Source organism: Macaca mulatta, chromosome 16 (assembly GCF_049350105.2).
Source record: "Macaca mulatta isolate MMU2019108-1 chromosome 16, T2T-MMU8v2.0, whole genome shotgun sequence".
Taxonomy (NCBI): domain Eukaryota; kingdom Metazoa; phylum Chordata; class Mammalia; order Primates; family Cercopithecidae; genus Macaca; species Macaca mulatta.
Genome location: NC_133421.1, coordinates 71,522,711 through 71,536,218, shown reverse-complemented (window position 1 = coordinate 71,536,218; position 13,508 = coordinate 71,522,711). Strand labels below are relative to the sequence as shown.

Sequence of the window (13,508 nt, the reverse complement as noted above, 5' to 3'; positions counted from 1 at the left end):
AGGCACCTCTCAGCCTCGCCACCGCCAGGCCAGGAAGGTCCCCAGCTCCCGGCTCCGACGGCCCCAGCCAGGACCCGCGCATTCCCAGCGCAGACGCGCTGAACCAGCCCTCCGGTTTTCCCGGCTCCAAGTCCGCAACTTGACCGCGGCGCGGATCCTGGGGCAGCTGCGTCGCTGCCAAGCCGGAGCCTCACTCACCTCCGACGCCAACGCCCGCCAGCGCCCCCAGCGCCAGCACAGTTGCCCAGAGCGGCCGGGGCCCGGGCTGCGCTCGCATCTCGTCCGCCTCCCGCCGAGCTCCGCCCGCCCCACAGTGGGCGCCGCCGCCCGCGGCCGCTTTTCCCGCAGCGGGAGGGGAGGGGACGCGGTGGGTGGGACGCAACGGGGCGGGCCACGGACTTGCGCTTCCTCCCTTCGGGCTTCTCTGGACCCTGTGCCTGAGAGGGAGCGGTGGGAAACTGCTGCTACTCTCCCGCCGCCTCCCTCGCCTCGCCCACGAGGACCCGCCTGCCAGCCAGGTTGTCAGCGCATCCTGGTCCCGGGGGTCCGCGACTGGGCACTTGGAAGCTCAGAAAGGCCAGGAGCTTGTGACCCCTCTCTGGACCCTTCCAGTCCCGCCTCCCGGGATACCTTGTTTCATTTGGATTCTTGGGACACATTCACCCACTGCCTCGAGTTTCATTCATTCACACTTTAATTAATTTGATTGACAGACATCTGTTGAATGCCTTCTCTGAGCCGATTGTCTTTTATTATTAACTAATTTTTTTCCTGCCTTAGTTTGGTTTTCCGGTAGACTACCTACCTGTTGAGGGCAAGACCACATCCCAAGCTTGTGTAAGCAGTGATGAGTCCATGAAGAGCCTCACCCCACAAACACTTGGTTGCACCTAGCCGGTGTCTGAAAACGTTTCAGAACACAGTCAGCATATTGCCTCCAAATTCACACTAACAGGCTTTGGGACTTTATCTGTTTTCCTCAAAGGCCTCCTGTCTGACTCCCCCAAACTGTGGCCCCTTAACTCCCACCCCAATCTTTCCTTGAGTCCCTGGATCTTCCCCAGACTTAAAACCTCTGGAAGCTCAGAGAGGCAAAATACTATGGCTATGAGCAAGAGGCCACCAGGAAGTAGCCGGGGTAGTGCAGCCCTCCTCATTGGGTAGCCCTGATGGTGATAAAAAAAACAAGGCCTGAGGCATCAGTTCCCTTTTAGGGCTCTCAGAGTGGCCCTTGGCTTCCCTATGCAGAGTCCCCACCCTCTTCTGCGACACACAAGATGCCAGACAACTGGCCCTGACCCATCTCTGCAGCCCATCTCACACCCTAAGTCCAAGAAGATACATGTCATTCCCAAATGCTCCATGTCTTCCTGTCTGACTGATTTTCCTTCCTTTTTCCACTTGGAAAATTCCACTTATCCTTCAAAACATCTCCGATGCCCTCTTTTCCATGTAATTTTTTTCTGACAATCCTCCACCTCCTGCCCCACCCTCCCAAACACTAGGATACACCTTAACAGTAACACACATCAGCAGAAGCGTCACTAGCAATTTGCAAGGGGAAGAGCCAGCTCTGGAAAGGGTAGTTGGGCCCTCTCACCTGGGCTTTCAGGTTGAAGCTCCATCTACCTCCCCTGGCTTCAGAGGGCCTTTAGGCCAGAAGCGTTTTAACAGCAATTTCAAGGCCCTGGAGCAAAGTTCAGGTCACATGGCCTGGTTACATCTCTGCCTAAAATATTTACTTATCTGCTCCATTCCCATATATATAAAACCAATCTCCAGCCACTTAGGTGTCTCCTCAGCCTATCCCTACTGGCACCAACCACTTGGGGTGGGCAACGACCTCAGCAAATATGCTAAGTCCACAACCCAAGCCCAAGCCCTAGCAAACATGACGCAATTGTGCAAGTGAGTCCATTCTGCACTCCCAGCCCCAAGGAAGGCAAAGGAGGTAGTCCATTCACATTTAGTATAGTAATTGATGGTTGTGTTTACATTTACTATCTTGTTATTCATTCCATCTTTTTGGCTGGTTTCTCTGTTTCTCTTTTTCTGCTTTCTTTAGGGATAATTTTTTTTTCTCTACCGGTTTCCTAGTTATAGGATGTGTGTGTGTGTGTGTGCGCTCTAGGTATTACAATATTCCTCCTTAACTTATCATACAATCTCCTATGTTGAATTAATATTGAACAATTCTATGTAAATTGTAAGAATCTGTAAACTAAAAATAAAATTCTAAGCCCCCTCCACAACTGTCTGAACTGACCCTTCCTCTCAGCCAAAGGCATTTCAAAGTTAATCTGAAAAGCTAATTCAGGCCATGATGTGAAGCGGGTTTGGGGAAGGTTTGTGGGGGGGCATTGAATATGCCTCACAGCTGACCAGCATTAGCATCAGCACAAAGACCTTAAGGCTGATAGAATAGACTCTCTAAGTCTGACAAGAAACATTAACAATCTAGTCTCTCTGAAGCCTTTGGCTTCATCTGCATGATAAAACTTTGGTCTCCACAGCCCTTTATCCTAACTCAGACATTCCTTTCTATTGATTCTAGGTCTTTAGATAATAACTCTTACAACCAATTGCCAATCAAAAAATCTTTGAATCTGTCTCTGACCTGGATGTCCCTGTGTCAGATGTCCCGCCTTTCTGGACTGAACCAATGTTCAATGTACATGTATTGATTGATGTTTTTTGTCTCCCTAAAATGTATAAAACCAACCGGTAGCCCAACCACCTTGGGCATGTGTCTTCAGGACCTCCTGAGGCTGTGTCATGGGCATGTGCTTAACCTTGGCAAAATAAACTTCTAAATTGATTGAGACTTGTCTCTTCACGTACATTAAAGATGGTCTGCTGTTTGCTGTCTCCATCATCTCTGGTGAGAAGTCTGCCATCTTTTATATTCTTGTTTCTCTGTCTTCTCCCCCTGGATTTTTTCCCTAACTTTTTATTTTGAAATCATTAATACTTACAGAAGAGTTACAAAATACTAAAGAGAGTTTTCTTATGTCCTTCACCCAGCTTCCCTTAATGTTCACATCTTATATTTCTACATCATAATTATCAAACATGGGAAATTAACATTGATATAATACTATTAATCTAGCTACAGAATATGAATTTTACCATTTTTCCCACTAATGTTCTTTTTCTGGTCCAGGGTCTAATCCATTAAATTTAGTCATCATGTCTCCTTAGTTGGCCTCAATCTGTGACATTTTCTCAGTCTTTCTCATTCATCACTTTGACACTTTTGAAAAGTCTAGGCCAGCCGGGTGCGGTAGCTAACACCTATAATCCCAGCAATTTGGGAGGCCAAGGCAGGTAGATTACTTGAGGTCAGGAGTTTAACACCAGCCTGGCCAAGATGGCGAAACCCCATCCCTACTAAAAATACAAAAAAAGGGTCAGGTGTGATGGCTCACACCTATAATCCCAGCAGTTTGGGAGGCCAAGAGGGGTAAATCTCCTGAAGTCAGGAGTTTGAGGCCAGCCTGGCCAACATGGTGAAACCCTATCACTACCAAAAATACAAAAAATTAGCCAGGCATCATGGTGGGCACTTGTAATCCCAGCTACTCGGGAGGCTGAGACAGGAGAATAGCCTGAACCTGGGAGGAGGAGTTGCAGTGAGCCAGGATAACGCCACTGCACTCCAGCCTCAGTGACAGAGCAAGACTCCGTCACACACACACACACATACACACACACACACACTCTCACACAAATTAGCTGGGCATGGTGGCACGTGCCTCTAGTCCCAAATACTTGGGAGGCTGAGGCAGGAGAATCACTTGATCCTGGGAGGCAGAGGTTGCTGTGAGCCGAGATTGCACCACTGCACTCCAGCCTGGGTAACAAAGGAAGACTCCATCTCAAAAATAAAAAAGAAAAGAAAAGAAAAGTCTAGGCCAGTTTTTTGTAGTATTATGTTTATTTGGGACTTGTCTGCTGTTTTCTCATTTTGGACAAGAATACTGTGAAAATGATGCTGTGCCTTCTGAGTACATCATATCAAGGAGTATATGATGTTGATATGACTTATTACTTTGATCACATGGTTAAGGTGGTGTCTGCCAGGTTTATTCACTATAAAGCTGCCATTTCTGTGAATGACAGGGCCTTAGCAGATGGATAATAAAAGTAAAAAAATACAAAAAAAAAGCTACCATTTTTCTCTTTGTAATCAATACATATTTAATGGGAGGATACTTGAATTTTATGCAAATATCATAATGGTTTCATAATTTCACCCACTAATTTTATCATCCATTGATAATTCTTAACTGCAACCATTCTTACTGTGGCATTTGATTCATAGTGATTTTCTATTTTCTTTTTTCTTATACAGTTATTAATTAACATTCAACAGTAAAGAAGAGCTGTTCCTTCTCTTCCACTTTAAAATTTGTTTATTTATGTCAGTATAAACTCATGGATATTTATTTTATTGCAGGACTAATAATCCAGTACTATCATTATTTTGCTGCTCAAATTGTCCCAGGTTTTTCTCTAGCTACTCTATTCAACATCGTCTAGATATCCTCCATCTATTTGGAGACAGTTTCCAAATCCTTTCTAAGATTTATGCTCTCCAGGTGATATGGCCCCAATTTATTTTATTTTATTTCATTTCATTTCATTTTTGAGACAGGATCTTGCTCTGTTGCCCAGGCTAGAGTGCAGTGACATGATCATAGCTGATTGTAGCCTTGAACTTCTGGGCTCAAGCAATCCTCCCACTCCAGCCTCCTGAGTATCTTGGATTATAGGCACACACCACCACATCCAGATAATTTTTAAATTCTTTGTAGAGACAGAGTCTTCTTATGTTGCCCAGGCTTGTCTCAAACTCCTGGCCTCAAGAGATCTTCCTGCCTTGGCCTCCTAAAGTTCTGGGATTATAGGCACGAGACACTATGCCTAGCTTTCTCTAGTAACTTTTAAGTTTTTTATCTTTTTTTTTTTTTTTTTTTTTTTTTGAGATGGAGTCTTGCTCTGTCACCCAGGCTGGAGTACAGTAGTGCAATCTCAGCTCACTTCAACCTCTGCCTCTCGGGTTCAAGCAATTCTCCTGTCTCAACCTCCTAAGTAGTCGGGATTACAGGCACCCACTGCCACGCCCAGCTAATTTTTGTATTTTTAGTAGAGATGGGGTTTCGCCATGTTGGCCAGGCTGGTTTCAAACTCCTGACCTCAAGTGACCCACCCACCTTGGCCTCCCAAAGTGCTGGGATTACAGGCATGCACCACCATGCCCAGCTCTTTCTTTATCTTCGATTTTTCAGCAGCTTAACTAAAAGGTGATTAGGTGCTATTTTCTTTGTACTTATCTAGCTTACAGTTTGGTGTGATTTATGGATATATAAGTGGTTTACTTTTCCCCACATGTAGGAAATTTTTAGCCATTATTTCTCAAAATACTATTTTCTACACATTTTCTCTCTCCTTACCTGCTGAAACTCCAATTACACATATTTTAGACTATCTGATATTATTCCACAAACCACTGAGGTTTAGGTCTTTTTTAAATTATTTTTTCTGTCTTTCAGATTAAATAGTCTATTGATATTTCTTAAGTTTCTCAATCCTTTCTTTTGTAGTCTCTAATATTCTGTGATGCCTATCCAGGAGAATTTTCATTTCAGACATTATATTTGTAAGTTCTAGAATTTCCATTAGTTCTCTTCTATATTGGCAATTTATCTGCTGATATTCCCTCATCTCCTCAACCATTATGCCTATATTTTCCTTTAAGTCCGTAAGCATGTTTACAGCAGTTGTTTTAAAATTCTAGTTTGCTAATTCTAGTTCATCTCAGGTTTGTTTCTCTTGATTTCCTTTTTCAGGAAAAATTATGGGTCCCTATGTACCTATAATCCCAGTGACTCAGGAGGCTGAAGTGGGAGGATCACTTGAGGCCAGGAGTTTGAACAACATAGCAAGACCCCATCTCTTAAACAGCCTGAACAACATAGCAAGGCGCCATCTCTTTAAAAAAAAGTAACAAAAAAAATTCTGGGTCCCCTTTTCCTTCTTCCTGACATGTCTAGTAATGTTAGGTTTTACCATGAAACATTGTGGACTACTGATTTTGAGTTTACGTTGTCTTTTCTTGAAGAGTATTGAGTTTTGTTCTATTAAGCGGTTAGGATAAGTATGGTGGCCTATGCCTGCAATCCTAGCAGCTTGGGAGACTGAGGAAGAAGAATCGTTTGAGCCCAGGAGGTTGAGGTTGCAATGAGCTATGATCACGCCACTGCACTCCGGCCTGGGTGACAGAGTGGGACCCTGTCTCTAAAAATAAATGAATAAATAAATGATCTGTTAAATTAGTACCAGATTGTCTTGATCTAGTCAGGCTGAGTTTTATTCTTCATCGGAAACGGCCTTTTTAAATTTTATCCTTGGTCTTAAAGTGTGGTTTCTTGTTATTGTTATCGTTGTTGTTTTTGTTTCTAAATTATAATTTTGGCCAAAAGAATATTCTTACATAGAAAATGTGTGGATCCAGAATCTATTTCTTTCGTCAAATGTAATTTCAAGTTAACTCTAACTTTTAATATACTTTTTTTTTTAGAGCAGCTTTAGATTCACAGCAAAATTTAGTGGAAAGTACAGAGTTCCCATACACCCCCCTGCCCCACACATGGAGAGCAACCTCCGTTATCCATCCCCCACCAGAATGGTACATTTGCTGCAACTGATGAACCTACATTGACACATCATTATCACCCAACATTCACAGTTTACATGAAGTTCACTCTTGATGTTATATATTTTATGGGTTTGGACAGTTTTTTTTTTTTTTTTGAGACAGAGTCTCGCTCTGTCACCCAGGCTGGAGTGCAGTGGCGTGATCTCAGCTCACTGCAACCTCTGCCTCCCGGGTTCAAGCAATCATCCTGCCTCAGCCTCCCAAGTAGGATTACAGGCACCAGCTGCCACGCCCAGCTAATTTTTGTATTTTTAGTAGAGACAGGGTTGCACCACGTTGGCCAGGATAGTCTCAAACTCCTGACCTCAGGTGATCTGCCCACCTTGGCCTCCCAAAGTGCTGGGATTACTGACATGAGCCACCGCACCCAGCTGGACAAATTTATAAATACACGTATCTACCATTATAGTATTATACTCCCCTAGAATCGTTTCACTGCCCTAAAATGTCTCTGTGCTCTAAATATTTATCCCTCCTTCCCTCCAATCCTGGAAACGACTGATCTTTCTACCGTCTCCATGGTTTTCCTTTTCCAGATTGTCATATAGTTGGAATCATATAGTGTATAGTCCTTTCAGGCTGGCTTCTTTCACTTAGTAATATGTAGTTAAGGTTGCTCCCTGTCTTTTCATGGCTTGATAGCTCATTTCTTTTTAGCATTGAGTAATATCCCATTGTCTGGAGGTATTACAGTTTATCTATTCACCTACTAAAGGACATCTTGGTTGCTTCCAAGTTTGGGCAATTATGAATAAAGCTGCTCTAAACACTATGTGCAGATTTTTGTGTGGACACCAGTGCTCTGGATTTAGGCCATTCTAACAGGTGTGTAGTAGGATTTTATTATTGCTTTACTTCGTATTTCTCTGATGACATATGATGTAGAGCATCTTTCATATGCTTATTTGCTTCTTGTATACCTTCAAGCAGTGGTTTTTTACTATTGAACATGGCCCTTCCTCCTAAAGCATGGATTTTCTGGAGTATAATCTAAGTACCCAAGTTGCTCAACGAGATTTATTCTCTCTGGCCAAGCCAAAACTTAAACATCTCCAAGCCATGTACAGCCTTTAGTGACCTGTTCAGCTCTCAGCTGCTCTCTGAAAAACCTTAAGGAGTCTCACCCTGTGTATATCAGCCCATCCTTCATCCAAAGACCATGCAGAACACCCATGCAAATTTCTGGGGGCACCTCTGTGTTCAGTTCCTTCCTCTCTAAAAGCCTTCCTTGCAAATTACATCTTCCTCAGCAGCCCTGAATTCTAATCTATGCCTCTTCTGCCCAATGAGACCAACATGTACTTCTCGGGCTTCTGGATTGCAGTGCAATCCAGAAAATGTCCCAATGCAGAAAGCTGGGCAGATACGGGGTTCACTTCATGTGTTCTCTCTTCCTTCAGGGATTATAATTCTGCTCTCCATGTCTAAAAGGAGTTCTTCAAATATTTGTTCAAAATGTTTTGTTGTTTCCTGTGGGAGAGCAAGTCCTATACCAGTCACTTTGCCAAAAGCAAAGGTTCTGTAATTACTTATTTACTTACCTCCACCTCTTCTACCAATACTGGACAGCAAGATGTTTTGAGTGCTGGGACTTACTTATGTTTCCTAGCAAGCTCTCAACAAATAAAAGAATATCTTCCTATTTGCCTACTGTTTTAATTTGAACAGACTACCTATCCAGCACAGATGTTAGGAGACCTGAGTGTCCACTCTTTGATTTGCCCAAGTGCCATGCTCCCTAGCGGATAGGACCAGGGAGGGGTATACAATGCATGGCAGGTGGAAGATCTTTCCCAAGATTCGTTTACAAGGCAAGAGTCACATTATCTGGTCCCTTGCCCCACTGTGCCAGGCTGACACCAAAATAGGTAGGATTTCCCTGTATTTCTCATTAATAGTCTACTCCAACCCCGGGGCAGCTCCTGCTTCTATTCAGTTCCTTATTGTCACCACTATAAATTTTGTGGCCAGGTTTGTGGCCATTTCTCGAACCTCTTACCTTCAGGGCCATGTTTAATTCCCCTTTGTACAAAGAGCCAAAAGGTCTAGATTCACATCCTTGCCCCACCTTTTACTAGTTAGATGGCCTTGAAAAAGTCTCCAAATCCTCTCTACATTCATCTTCCTTATCTGTAAAAAATAAGCTGTCTGTTTCCTGCCTTTTCCCCACCCCCAGTTTTAGCCTTCCCCCTCTCAACACACACACATAGTTATGAGGCTCCATTAGACCATGGGTATACCAAAGCCCTTTGTAATCTGAAAAGCACAGAGGCATGTGTTATTGTTGTTGTTATTTGTAGAGAGACTGCAGAGAAGACTAAGTGTGGCTCAGAATCTTCTCCTCCTACACATTTGGCAGAGACTCTTCTGTCCATTGAGAAACGGATGACTCAGCTGTTCTTTTGGCTTACAGGAGAACGGGCTTTTCAGAGTCCACACTGACTAAAAATGGCATACCTGGACTTTCTGGACTCTGGGGAGCTACTTGAGAAAGTATCCCTAGGTTTTTATCAAGGAAGTTGTGGAGGGATGAGCTCAGCCTTGGCATTCAATATTCATTCATAAGCACGTACTAAGCATATGCAGTACGCCAGGTGCTTCTCTGGATGCTGAGGCCTCAATAGCAAAGAACAGCAGGCCTGGCCCTCCTAGCGCTTGAGCCTGGTTGGGCCTGGTGCTCTGTCTTGGAGTGCAACTCCTTCCTCAACCTCGTGTGAGCCAGCCCTTCCTCTACTGAGGAGAAAACGTGAGAAGCTCAGGGCCATAGCAAACTCATCCTGTGCCCACTGATGGCAGCCGTGAACCACATGGAGAAGCAGGACTTCCGCACGTACCACCTGAGCCACAGGGAGCTGGGCAGCCAGCCCTGCTGTGCCCACACCATGATGGTTAGGCAGGATTAGAAGGGAGTTGCTGAGCTCGCGCTGGGCCGTCAACTGCCTCCTCCTCCTCCGCCCTCTCCTCCGGCCTGATGCCCTCCTCACTCTCACCTACACCTGGGGCCTACACTGGCTGGCTCCCACGTACTGTGTCTGTAATGTGCCCCAACCCTGGGGGGCTGTGCAGAGCTGCATCATCCCTGCAGGTGAGAGTTGTTATGTAAATTAATTTTGTACATGTTTGGGTGTGGATTCTGTAACCTCTTCCCCTTCCCTCTCAACCGCACCATATGAATTATACAAAATATTTCTGTTGAACTAGGACTGACCTTTCCTTGGCTTTTATACGTATTAAACAGATGATCTAGAAAGAAGGAAAGAAGGAAGGAAGGAAGGAAGGAAGGAAGGAAGGAAGGAAGGAAGGAAGGGAGGGAGGGAGGGAGGGAGGGAGGGAGGGAGGGAGGGAGGAAGGGAGGGGAGGAAAGAAAGAAAGAAAGAAAGAAAGAAAGAAAGAAAGAAAGAAAGAAAGAAAGAAAGAAAGAAAGAAAGAAAGAAAGAAAGAAAGAAAGAAAGAAAGGAAGGAAGGAAGGAAGGAAGAAGGAAGGAAGGAAGGAAGGAAAAAGAAAGAAAGAAAGAAAAAGAAAGAAAGAAAGAAAGAAAGAAAAAGAAAGAAAGAAAGAAAGAAAGAAAGAAAGAAAGAAAGAAAGAAAAGAGGAGAAGAAGAGAAGAGAAAAGAGAAAAGAAAAGAAAGAGGAGAGGAGAGGAGAAGAAAAGAAGCTAAGGACTTTCCATCCCAGCTCAACAAACAAGGTACTGCCTGGCCAAGCCTCGATTCAAGCTCTGAGCCCACAAAGGACATCACTGCCCATGCTCCATCTCAAACCAATCCATGCACCTTCCCCATCCAACCCCAGAATAATGGAGCTACTGCTTGGCTTCTGGCCCCAAGCTCCTGTTCTAGTATCTCTCTAAATCCCCAGTCACCCTCCTTGGGACCCTGCTCCAGTGAATTCAAACTTGCAGCTGGGCTCCAGACACTTCTCTCAGCCCTCTCTGACATTCCCTATTTGGTTATTTTTGTTTGGTTTTTTTGTTTGTTTGTTTGTTTGTTTTTCTGAGATGGAGTTTTGCTCTTATCACCCAGGCTGGAGTGCAATGGTGCGATCTCGGCTCACTGTAACCTCTGCCTCCCAGGTTCAAGCGATTCTCGGCCTCAGCCTCCTGAGTAGCTGGGATTACAGGCGCCCACCACCAGACCAAGCTAATTTTTTTGTATTTTTAGTAGAGAGAAGATTTCACCATGTTGGCCAGGCTGGTCTCAAACTCCTGACCTCAAGTGATCCACCCGCCTCTGCCTCCCAAAGTGCTGGGATTATAGGTGTGAGCCACCGCCCCTGGCCTCCTTATTTGTATTCTTAAAAGACAGATTTGAATCCTAGAGCCTCCATTTCCTAGCTGAGGGACCCTGGCAAGTTACTTGACTGCCCTAAGCCTCTATTTCCTCATCTATGAAATAGAGTTAGAAGGGACATGATGGCTCATACCTGTAATCCCAGTGCTTGGGGAGACTGAGGCAGGAGGATCACTTGAGCCCAGGAGTTCAAGACCAGTCTGAGTATCAAAGCAAGACTTCATCTCTACAGAAATGTTTAAAAAATTAGCTGGGTGCACTGGCACACGCCTGTAGTCCTAGCTACTTGGGAGGTGAGGTGGGAGGACTGCTTGAGCCCAGAAGTTCAAGGCTGCAGTGAGCTATGATCATGCCACTGCACTCTAACCTCTTAAAAAATATAAAACATAAATAAATTTTTAAAATAAGGTTAAATGAAAAAATTAACGTAAGTCATTTAGCACAGTAATTGGCATGTAATAAGTATTCAATAAATGGCGGGCATGGTGACTCACATCTATAATCCCTGTGTGGGAGATTTGAGGTGTGACCATTGTGGGAGGCCAAGGAGAGGATCCCTTGAGCCCAAGAGTTTGAAACCAGCCTGAACAACATGGTGAAACCCCATCTCCAAAAGTAAGTGAGTAAATAAATTAAAAAAATAGGCCAGGCACGGTGGCTCACACCTGTAATCCCAGCACTTTGGGAGGCCGAGACGGTCGGATCACGAGGTCAGGAGATTGAGACCATCCTGGCTAACACTCTGAAACCCCGTCTCTACTAAAAATACAAAAAATTAGCCGGGTGTGGTGGTGGGCTCCCGTAGTCCAAGCTACACAGGAGGCTGAGGCAGGAGAATGGCGTGAACCCGGGAGGCGGAGCTTGCAGTGAGTGGAGATCACGCCACTGTACTCCAGCCTGGGCGACAGAGCGAGACTCTGTCTCAAAAAAAATAAAATTAAATAAATAAATAAATAAATAAATAAGAGCCATTTTTTCCTCTTAGGATCAACTCATCTATGCTGGTTTAATCTACCCCCATATTCTGCCTACAAGTCAGGATACCCACTGATTTTCATTGTTGCTGCCCATCACTAGCCCCCTGGCCAATGTTGGCTGAATGGAGGCAGGAGGATGTTGCATAGTAGGTACTGGCTGGGTAGTGTCTTTACCAGTCAAACTGAGCATCCTCTGACAGCTCCTGGATCAGGTCCTCTGCCCTGTGCCAACCTATGGGTGGATCTAGTGTCTAGTCCTTGGGCTTAATTAGTGCTGCTGGGACAAGTTCACCAGGGCTCTTCACCTGAAGTCCCTTGATAAGTTCCTGGGGATCTGTGAGCCCCCTCACAGATGTATTGTGTGGTATACATTTTTCTATAGAAATGGTCCTTAGTTTTCACTAGCTTCTCAAATGGGTCTATGACCTCTAGGGTTAACAACAATTGTTCTACCTTCTTAAAGAACTAGAAATAGATCTACCACTCCTTCCAGCAATCTCACTACTGGGTGTCTACCCAAAAGAAAAGAAGTCATTGTATCAAAAAGACACCTGCATGCCTAGGTTTATCACAGCACAATTCACAACTGCAAAGATATGGAACCAACCTAAGTACCTATCAACTGATGAGTGGATGAAGAAAATGTGGTAGCTGGGCATGGTGGCTCACGCCTGTAATCTACTAAAAATAGATCTCTATTTTTATCTATCTCTAATGTGGTCTCTACTAAAAATACAAAAGTTAGCCGGGGATGGTGGTGGACACCTGTAACCACAACTACTCGGGAGGCTGAGGCAGAAGAATCACTTGAACCTGAGAGGCAGAGGTTCAAGAGATTGCACCATAGCACTTCAGCCTGGGCGACAGAGTGAGACTCTGTCTCAAAAATAAAAAAGAAAATGTGGTATATAGACACCATGGAATACTACTCAGCCATAAAAAGGAATGACATAATGTCTTTTGCAGTAACTTGGATGGAGCTGGAGGCCATCATTCTAAGTGAAGTAACTCAGGAGTGGAAAACCAAATACTGTATGTTCTCACTTATAATTGGGAGCTAAGCTATGGGTATGCAAAGGCATACAGAGTGGTATAATGGACTTTGGAGACTCAGAAGGGGGAAGGTTGGGGCAGTTAGGGATAAAAGAAACACATATTGGGTATAGTATATACCATTCAGGTGATGGATGCAGTAAAATCTCAGACTTCACCGTTATACAATTCATACATATAACCAAAAACCACTTGTACTCCAAAAGCTATTGAAATTTTAAAAAACATATATATAATAAGAAAAAAAAAAGAAGAATTGCTCCAGAGAAATCCTGGGATCTAGAACCCTATGAGGCTAGTTTGGGCCGCTGAGGACTCAGGAAGGCCCTTGCTATAGCCAATACCCACACTATCAGCCATCTCCTGTTACTACTCCAGCCTGCCACTTACCAGCTTCTCTGGAGTAGCAGGACCTAGTCAGTTCTCCCAAATCTGCCTGAATTCAGTGCCAGTCCATTCTCCAGCTC

The 13,508-nt window shown here is 44.4% G+C and overlaps 1 protein-coding gene across 2 annotated transcripts in view; it reads right to left on the bottom strand.

The window, feature by feature from the left end:
- Positions 1–433, bottom strand: part of ITGB3 (integrin subunit beta 3) — a 58,840-nt gene extending 58,407 nt beyond the window's left edge. Inside the window, exon 1 of one of the 2 annotated variants that reach the window (XM_015119356.3) lies at positions 199–433. In XM_015119356.3, the coding sequence (XP_014974842.3) occupies positions 199–277 (79 nt within the window). In that variant the 5' untranslated portion in view covers positions 278–433. The remainder of the gene's footprint in view (positions 1–198) is intronic. The other variant, XM_077972307.1, reaches the window with a different exon arrangement.
- Positions 434–13,508: the final 13,075 nt, after the last annotated feature.